Source organism: Sinocyclocheilus rhinocerous, unplaced genomic scaffold (assembly GCF_001515625.1).
Source record: "Sinocyclocheilus rhinocerous isolate Xijiao unplaced genomic scaffold, SAMN03320098_v1.1 scaffold1406, whole genome shotgun sequence".
Taxonomy (NCBI): Eukaryota; Metazoa; Chordata; class Actinopteri; order Cypriniformes; family Cyprinidae; genus Sinocyclocheilus; species Sinocyclocheilus rhinocerous.
The window spans coordinates 1,619,178-1,628,644 of NW_015647095.1; the positions used below are offsets into that span (position 1 = coordinate 1,619,178).

A 9,467-nucleotide genomic window follows, 5' to 3' on the forward strand; every position below is an offset into this window, starting at 1 on the left:
TTTAATTTTAATTTTTAATTTGTAAAAATAATATTTTCGTTTAATATATATATATATATATATGAAATAAAATATTTAGTTTTATGTTTTATTTTATATTTTACCTATTTCAAGTAAGGTTTTAGGTTTAGTTAACTATAATAACCCTGGTTTGGAAAACGAATTTTTTATATCCACATAATTTTGCATGAATAATATATGTCTGTCAAACATATCACATAACGTACTGAAACCGCGCCACAGCCCGTGAACCGGTTACCATGGCAACGCCAAACAGCGCTTCAAACACAAGAGGAGGAGAGCTGACACACTGCCGTTCGTCGAAACCTTATACAGTCTATGGTCGAAACCCAACTGATATTCACAAGTAAGGTTTTGATGTTGTATCTTCTTCTGTGCGTAATTAAGAATTCTAGCTATTTTTCTTATTAATAGGTACGCAAAAAAAAATAAAAAATCCACCAGCTTCTCAGTGGCGGTGAGGGGAGAGGTAGCTGATATCCTGGAAGTTTGTTGATATAAAACTGTGCTTTGACAGAACATGTACAAGGTTGACTTACCCGTGGATGAGTCTGCGCTGCGGGCGGTGGAGCGGCGTAGGGCCGCTGAGGCTGAGCGCAAGAACCGAATATTCAACAGCAGAAGCCGAGTGATCGGCGTTGACCTGAGCGTGCTCCACAAACAGCGGGAGGAGAACCAAGAACGACTGGAGATGGACAAGCAGCGAGACATGGCTCATGGTAAGACACATCACTTCAAACAAGCTACATCACTGCAAGTTTATGTATCAAACAATTATTTTGTAAGCTATATATTGCCTGTATTTTGGGTGTTTCTCTTGCTTCCATTTTTTCAATAATGGATCAACAAAAACATTGGTCTATGATATGCAGAAATGATATCCTTTGTTGTTCAGATCTGTTGCGCTTGTCCCTGGATGAAATGGCAATGCAACAGAAAAAAGAGGAAGAGGAGCTGCGAAGAGAATTGGCTCAGGACATGGTACAATATAGAGCGATACATCAACGAGCTGAAGACAGTCGTGATGCAGATATCAATTATGGCCGACAGGCGGCGCCAGACGCCAGTATTTCTGTCTCGGACTCTGCATTGGGACCCGCCAGTATGCAAGTGTTTTTGGTAAGCATAGCATGTACGGTAAGTGTTTGTTGGGACACAGCAACAGATAAAGTCTCTAACAAATGACATGGACACGAAAGGTTCACATTTATGGTAAACTTTATTTTAAGGTGTCCTTGTCACAGTGTAATTAAACGTTTGAAGGGATTGTTAACTAAAAACGAAAATTCTGCCATCATTCACTCACCCTCAAGTTGTTCCAAACCTGTATAAGTTTCTTTATTCTGCTGAACACAAATAAGTTATTTTGAAGAATGTGGGTAACCAAACATGGACCTATTGACTTCCATACATAGTATGAAAAACAAATATATTGGAAGTCAGTGGGGACCATCCACTGTTTGATTAACAAAATACCTTCTTGTGTTCAACAGAAGAAAGAAACTCGTACAGGTTTGGAACAACTTGAGAATGAGTAAAAAATGACAAAATGTTCGTTTTTTGGGGTAAACTATCCCTTTAAGTCATGAGTAATATTTATATACATGTACTTACTATGGGTTAAAATTAGGATAAGGGTTTGGTATAGGTTAGTTGCATGTAATTATGCATATTTTACTGTTATTACAACAGTAAGTATGTCACATGTGTACCAAGAACACTATAAAATAAAGTGTTACAAAAATTTACTGAATTTGAATGTGAATGTAAGGACAATAAGTTTTTTGTAACTTTTCAGCATTTATTTTAGGTTTTTCACCATTTTTAGTTCATTTAAATAGTCTTAGTGTGACAAAAAAGAAGTACAAATATGTAGTCTCAAATACAACAGCCTTAAAAACTGAATTATGTATATGTGTGTGTGTGTGTGTGTGTGTGTTTATTAAAATAGTTTTATTGGAAATATAGCTCGTCACATTGCAGGATTCCACTGTTCATATTCTATGTATATGTTTATTCGCACTTGGTCAGGGAGAAGGAATGAATGAAAATGAAAAGAAGAGAGCTCAGAAGGAAATGAACGAGAGAAACCTGAGAGCTCAAAAGGAGGAGAGGGAAAAACAAGAAAGGGAACAAAAAAACAGAGGTAAACAGATTACATTATATTCCATTTAGCTCTGTAATGTTAAAATAGAAGGAACGATAATGTAAGTGTACTTCATCTGTGTTTGTGTGTGCAGAGCTGCTAACCGGCAGGGAGTTGGTGGAAAAAGACCTCAGGGCGGTGCAGCTGAGTGCCCTGGAGGAGGAGTGCAAAAGAGCAGCCCACATTGCACTCAGTCATTACAATCAAGCTCAGGTATTATCTCACCACTAAACTAATGAAGGCAATCATTTGTGTTTATTTTTAGTAGGTTATTAAATATTAAATAAATATTGTTCTCCCAATAATGAACACGAGGTCATTTTCTCACCCTCAAGATGTTCAAAACAACTTTCATGGAAGATGGAAAGGAGATATATTGAAGAATATTCACACTGCTATTTTCTATACTACAAAATCATACACTGTAAAAAGTGGCAACCTGCCATTGTCACCCCAAAGAGCTATTTTTATCCAATATGAGGTTAATATGCACCAACACGGGTTTGAAATGACATGAGGATGAGTAAATCATGATAGAAATTTCATTTTGAAAACCCAGAGGCACCATAGATCTTTGAAATGAAAGGTCAAGGTAACATCTGACCTCCCTTTGCAGGCTGAGGAGAGGATGGAGAGGGAGCAACAAGAGAGACTGAGGAGAGAGGGAGAGGAGCTGGCAGAGGTGCGGTACATGGTGACCTCTGACCTCCTGACAGAGCGACCAGAGGCTGCCAAGAGAAAAACCGAATCCTCAGCAGAGGGTCCACGAGTCCTGACCGACCGCTGGAAGGGCATGACCCCACAGCAGATCAGTGAAATCCACAGAAAGAGAGAGGAACAGTGTTTGGAGAAAGAGGTTAAGATCCTGCACTGACATGTGCCATTTGAGCATGCATTTATAAGTCATCATAAAAGTAATACTCTTTTATCCCTTTCCAATTTCACCAGAGACTGAGAGAGATGGAGAGGCAGAGAGATGTGGCCTGGAATTACCATCTGACAGAGCAGGCCAGACAGCAGGAGAGAGAGGAGAATAGAGACAAGGAGCTGCAGAGAGAGAGGAGAATTCAGCTCGATAAATACAATCAACAGCTGGCACGAGAGCAGCAAGCGCAGTAAGTGGCACATTCATATTTCACTATTGTTAAAAACACACAGCAGGATGCAAGCAGAACGCAGACAACTGGAAAATAAACTATCAAGAGTAGTAAAAGACCTTTAAAAAATGGTCTGTACAATTCATCACAGCGCATTATTAATTTTTTCTTTACATTTTAAATAACCTGCTCCTCTTCCACACAGTTTCTGTTTGGCTGACATCTGCTAGGCCATAAATAAACAATTTTAAGCTAATGTGGTTGGTAATGCAAGCTTACCAATAGCTAATATTATAATGGTAATAATAGGGTCACTTTTCACAATTCAAAATCCCATCCTGCATGTTTTTCTTGTTTAATATATTCTATTTGACCTGGATATACACTACCGTTCAAAAGTTTGCAGTCGGTATTTATTTATTTTTTGGAAGAAATAACTACTTTTATTCAGCAAGGATGCAGCATTAAATTCATCAAAGTTGACAGTAAAAACCACAAACATATTCCACAGACATTAAATAGCACAACTGTTTTCAACAGTGATAATAATAAGAAATGTTTCTGCAGCAAATCAGCATATTAAAATGATTTCTGAAAATTCATGTGACACTGAAGACTGGAGTAATGGCTGCTGAAACTTCAGCTTTGCCATCACAGGAATTAATTAAATTGAAATATAATTATGTTTAATTTATATTATATTTAAATGTAATAATTTAAATATAATATTAAACAGGAAACAGTTATTTAAAATTGTAATAATATTTAACAATATTGTTTTTATTGCATTTTTGATCAAATAAATGCAGCCTTGGTGAGAATAAGAGACATGAGAAAAAAAAAAATCTTGCCGACCCCTACCTTTTGAATAGTAGTGTCCGTTACATTGCAGAAGTAAAATTTCATGTTCACTTTGACACTTAACACCAAAAGTGAGTACTTAATAATAGATACATTTCTGTGTATGCAAATTCTAATTTTGTTCATTGTATAGCTACTAGTAATAATAATAATGTTGCTAGTAGCTATTTGCAAAGTAATTCTTGGATATCTAGAAACACCGTGTTTTCTGTTTTTCAGCCAACACTACCTGGACAAGCAGCAGTATACAAACCGTCCCACAGTTCACTACTTCACCCAGTTCAGCACAAGCTCTCGATAAAGCACCATCCCATTCCATCCTCTCATCTGATCATTCTCCTGCACGACAAATAAAGTGCTACTGGATTTCAATGCACTGTGTACGTTTGACATTCATAAATTGAACTTTTATAGGTATCATTGCCGACAGTATAAAATGTTATATAGTGATGAATTTTATACAGAATGTTACAGATGTAGATGATCCCATTGATATTAAGAAGTATTTACTTACACTGGCTTATCGGTGCTGCAGATACAATAACAAAATCCAGTTCATATCTATTTATCGTACCCCACCCTCACTTCCCCTTCAGTCCACAACACCACAGGGGAATGTGACCAATACATTCCCACAACCTCATTCATCTCGTCCTTCATTTATTTTCACATCATATGCAGTAACAAACAGAACATACAAGAGGAATAAGAGACTATTATGTCAAGCTTATTTATGCATTAAGCCTACAGTTTAAGATGCATTATGAGCTTGAATGCGTACATTTGACAAGTAACAACAGAAACGTTCGTCCGCTAGTCAAGCTTTAAACGGTGCCCTCCCTCCCAGTTTTAGTTGCAGTAGCAGAGGGCAGTATAGTGGATATCCGAGAGTCGATTCACCTCCGAGCTCAATACACAGTCAAGACACTGACAAAATACACAAGTCGTCTAGCAGCAGTTCAGTTGAATATTGAGTTGAATAGAATTTGCATCACTTCCCCTCCTGTAAGAAAATAGATCTCTAAGAGACTTCTGTCCTGAGTGTGTCTGTACAGCTTTTTTGAGGGAGGGTAACACAGATCGGACAATCACTGCAAAAAGCCCGCCGCAAGACAGTGGTCTCAAAGATCTGAGTCAGCGTGTTTCTATTGCTCCCTGGAAGCGTGTGTGTGTGTGTGTGTGTGTGTGTGTGTGTGCAGTGGTGCAAATGAGATGACTGCGTCCTTCCTTTCACGCTGCCTCTGCAGCAATAGATTCTAATCAGATACGCACAATACTGCCATTCTTTAGCACTCGGGAAACTATAAGCGCAATTAGCTTTTTTCTGTCTCTTTTATCCAGTCAGCTTTTTTTTTTCAGAACCTGCAACATTTATTTATCAAAGGACTTTTTTCTTAGTTATTTAAAACTATGCACTACTTGTCTACCACACTCAAATCACAACTAACAAGTTACTCTAAAGTTAAAAAAAAAAAAGTTACAAAAATTTAAAAACCTAAAACATAATCAACAAGACACAGTTATCAACGTCATAACAAACAATCTTTTGGGCTATATTTACATTCATCTGGAAATTAAGAGATTTTTTTCCCCCCTGTGCCCCTCTCTTGAGAAATACCAGATGTGCCATAGATTCTCTCAGTGCTATATTCTGCTATATTTGTTTATCAAACGTCAAATCAAATGAACCAAAAAGCGAAAAAGGGAACGAATGCTATTTGGTATACTGGTATGGAACAATTCCCACCCAAACAAAGCATACATTCTGTGTAATAAGACAAGCCAATACATAATTGCATTTAAGTAACCAAACCTAAACTGTGTGTGTGTGTGTGACGTACTCTCTCACAGCCCTATCTAACTCAATACGACCTCAAATCTACGCACTTTACGCGTGTATTCTTATGGCTTTACACCAACAGGACCGCAAGAGATAATCAGTACAGTTTAATACAACGCAGAAAACAAGAATTAAGAACACAGACACATACAGAGGGAGGAATAAACATGAGAGATGGTGGTGAGTATGTTGTCGAAGGCAGGCACAGGAACCGATGGAGATTAAAGCGATTATAATACTGTATTTGGCTAAATTGATAGATGCTTGTATGTACAGCTTGCTATAAACGATCTAGCGTCGTAAAGCCTTTGCATCTCATGTATTTACACTACGGAAATCTGTAATCGTAACTGAGGGGATGTCATTGTCGATATGTATCTTCTATTGATATGTATACACTACAATATATCAACATACAGATGACTTAAAGGTACTGTAAGCAAATTTTATGGAACGGTTGTTGATTAGATGGTGGCAGATCTGAATGTGACATTGTAGTCGATTCTAAGAAATTCACTGGAAGAAAGAGTTAAGACATCGATAATTTTGAGTTAAAAATGAAACATATTTCACAATGTCAATAAGATGCATTGAGAAAATAGATGAAGTTTCATTTCTGAAAAGAACTAGGCACTGTTCAAACATCTACTATAATATATAACCAAATTTAGCAAGTTGTTCGCCGAAAAAAATACTCTATCAGAAAACATTGCGAATTTTGCCAGAGAAAGTTGTTTGTAATATGTACCAGCAGGGCAATGCGAACCGCGCTAATCTTTTTAAAGTCAGTGGCTAAAACGGAGAAGTTCCACAATGGCTAACATCACTTACAGCACCTTTAAAACACGACACAAACTGATTCTTGTGTAAAAAAAAGAATAAATTAATAATACAAAATTAATTATAAAAATGGTTCAGGCAAGTCTTCAAAGAATAAAAAAGCAACAAATGGTAGAGACGCACAAAACACAATAAGTTGATTAAATTTTGCAACAAGTATAACCAACTCACGCTGTCTATATGCTTGCACAACGCACTTAGTCATGATTTTAAGGCCCTCAGCTTCTCTCTTCTCCCTCACACCCTCCTTCCGCAACGCTTTTTATTGACCAACAGGTGAATCTGACTCCGATTTGGGATGGGAGCTAGGCGTCTACCTTATTTGTCACTGGATTAGTCTCTTCTTGTCATGTTTGTACAACTGTAAACGGCTATAGCCTATTTTATATCGTAAAATGAGCGATAATATCTGTAAACAACGAGCAAGGCAGTCTATTTGTTATATGTCAGTCGAATGTTTTCCTCTGGCTGTGTTAAAAGTGTTGTGTTGGTCCAATTACGTCCAGCAGTGCATCTGGATGGTTTTCTTGGCATCTGTTGTGTGTGTAGGTCTCATTATTGTGGGTTTTGGATTATTTGGTCAGTCATGAGCGGTTGCAACAGGTGGGCACATGTGTGAATCCACGATTGGTCTCGGTGTCGCCCCGGCTAGTCAAGGAGGGCGGCGGAGTTGGGCAGGCCGTGGTGGGAGATGGCTGTGGCAGGATTTAGAGGGGAACTTTCCTGAGTCCCAGGGTCAGGAACATCTCGGACTCCACTGCTCTGACTGGCCAGCGACTCGTCCATGATGACCTCGGTCTGCACGCTGTTGCTGTTGGCATAGTCGTCTAGAGCGTCGTCGGTACATAGCTTACTATCCTCGCACAGAGACGGCTGGCTGGCCGTCCGCTTCTCCTCATTGTCACTACGGAAAGAAAAAATACAATTAAATCTACAAATGTACACCAAGTGAGATGTCAAAAATGCCACGCCATGCATGCAAGGGAAAGTATTGAGAAAGCCATGCATGCAAAGGAACACAACGCCACTGCAAAGCATACCTCTCCAGTGATCTGCAAATCGTTAGGAAGAGCATTTAAGAGAGAAAGGAAGAGCATAAGAAATAGGGAAAGGAAATTTATGCAATAATCTGTCTAACAAACTTCACCACACCTGTATTCTCCAAAACCCTCATTATTCATTGGCCGAGCTTCAGAATCTATCTGGCCTTCTTCTTTTTCTTTGACTGTAATAAGAATAAAATTCAGGGATATTTGCACATTTGTTAGTACTGTCACGTGACAATAGATTAGAAGGATGTGTGTGCTTCTTTTACCTGAGTATTTTCCACCTTTGCTTCGTTTTATGAAACACAGAATGAGCAGTACCAGCAGCAACAGCACGAGGGCGCTGATGAGTCCAATGAACCAGCTCTCAGTCACAAACCCTTTACGCACCTCCATGACTTCTGAAGTAGAGGGAGGGAATGATGTATGAATTTCAGACACTTTGTATGATATTGAAGGGGAAAAATATGGAAATGCTGTGATCATTTACTCTCCTCGAAAATTCTCAAAAAGTCAATTGATCAAAAGTGACTGTAAAGATATTTATATTGTACAAACGATTTCTATTTCAAATGTTGTTCTTTTAAAATTACTATTCATTAAAGAATCTTGATTTTTTTTTATTATGGTTTATATATATAAACAGATATATATATATATATTAAAAAATTGTAATAATGTTTCTCTATATTACTGTTTTACTGTGTTTTTGATCAAATAAATGCAGCATTGTCGAGTATAAGAGACTTATTCCAGAAATTGCTTCTGTGGTCTGCATGTAAATAGGACACTGGTGCAATTTATTATAAAAAGCATTAAGAGAGCTGTTTTGTGATTACTTGCTCCTGCTGTCTGGATCTCATCTTCCCATAAAGTTTTGTTTTTGAAGTCAATCTTCAGGCGGTACTCGGCTCCGGACTGGAGCCCCTGCAGTGTGTAAAAGGACTGAGAGCTGTTTACTCTTTCAGAGTGCTTCCATGTGCCTTTGCCTGGACAGAAAAAGACAATACAATACAAATCAAATCACACTCATTTTTATTCTCTCTCAGTCACTGAAAGAGTAGAGGCACTAACTAACATAAGAGGTAATAAAGCTGCTACTTCCTATTTTGCTATTCAACAAGCAAGCTTGTGTTCAGTCTGGAGCCCCTGCAGTGTGTAAAAGGACTGAGAGCTGTTTACTCTTTCAGAGTGCTTCCATGTGCCTTTGCCTGGACAGAAAAAGACAATACAATACAAATCAAATCACACTCATTTTTATTCTCTCTCAGTCACTGAAAGAGTAGAGGCACTAACTAACATAAGAGGTAATAAAGCTGCTACTTCCTATTTTGCTATTCAACAAGCAAGCTTGTGTTCAGTCGTTTTCAATCACGTCCTGTCCATACGGCACGTACCATCCTTTTTCAGGTAATGAATAAAGAATCCCACGTTCCTCTGTCTTTCTTTCGATACCCAGGTCAGGTTGACTGATGTCTCTCCAGACGATAAACTAATGTTGGAGGGCGGAACTGTTCACACACACACACACAAAAACCAAGTGAGACTTAGACAAACTCATTTGTCCAAATATAATTCAAACTGGTTGTGAATATGTCACATTTCCCCCCCCCCCA

At 38.2% G+C, this 9,467-nt stretch overlaps 2 protein-coding genes across 2 annotated transcripts in view; one reads left to right on the forward strand and one right to left on the reverse strand.

The window, feature by feature from the left end:
• The first annotated feature begins 297 nt into the window (after positions 1–297).
• The window catches only part of LOC107708847 (RIB43A-like with coiled-coils protein 1), a 10,700-nt gene continuing 1,530 nt past the window's right edge, over positions 298–9,467 (forward strand). The window contains exons 1-8 of the mRNA XM_016513203.1: positions 298–367; positions 539–740; positions 917–1,140; positions 2,053–2,167; positions 2,262–2,380; positions 2,784–3,023; positions 3,116–3,282; positions 4,345–4,505. Coding sequence (XP_016368689.1) covers positions 542–740; positions 917–1,140; positions 2,053–2,167; positions 2,262–2,380; positions 2,784–3,023; positions 3,116–3,282; positions 4,345–4,426 — 1,146 coding nt within the window. The 5' untranslated portion in view covers positions 298–367; positions 539–541 and the 3' untranslated portion in view covers positions 4,427–4,505. The remainder of the gene's footprint in view (positions 368–538; positions 741–916; positions 1,141–2,052; positions 2,168–2,261; positions 2,381–2,783; positions 3,024–3,115; positions 3,283–4,344; positions 4,506–9,467) is intronic.
• Positions 5,944–9,467, reverse strand: part of LOC107708848 (neural cell adhesion molecule L1-like) — a 63,216-nt gene continuing 59,692 nt past the window's right edge. Inside the window, exons 24-29 of the mRNA XM_016513204.1 lie at positions 9,249–9,362; positions 8,691–8,840; positions 8,121–8,252; positions 7,958–8,030; positions 7,846–7,857; positions 5,944–7,709 (exon numbers count right to left, since the gene is read on the reverse strand). Coding sequence (XP_016368690.1) covers positions 7,454–7,709; positions 7,846–7,857; positions 7,958–8,030; positions 8,121–8,252; positions 8,691–8,840; positions 9,249–9,362 — 737 coding nt within the window. The 3' untranslated portion in view covers positions 5,944–7,453. The remainder of the gene's footprint in view (positions 7,710–7,845; positions 7,858–7,957; positions 8,031–8,120; positions 8,253–8,690; positions 8,841–9,248; positions 9,363–9,467) is intronic.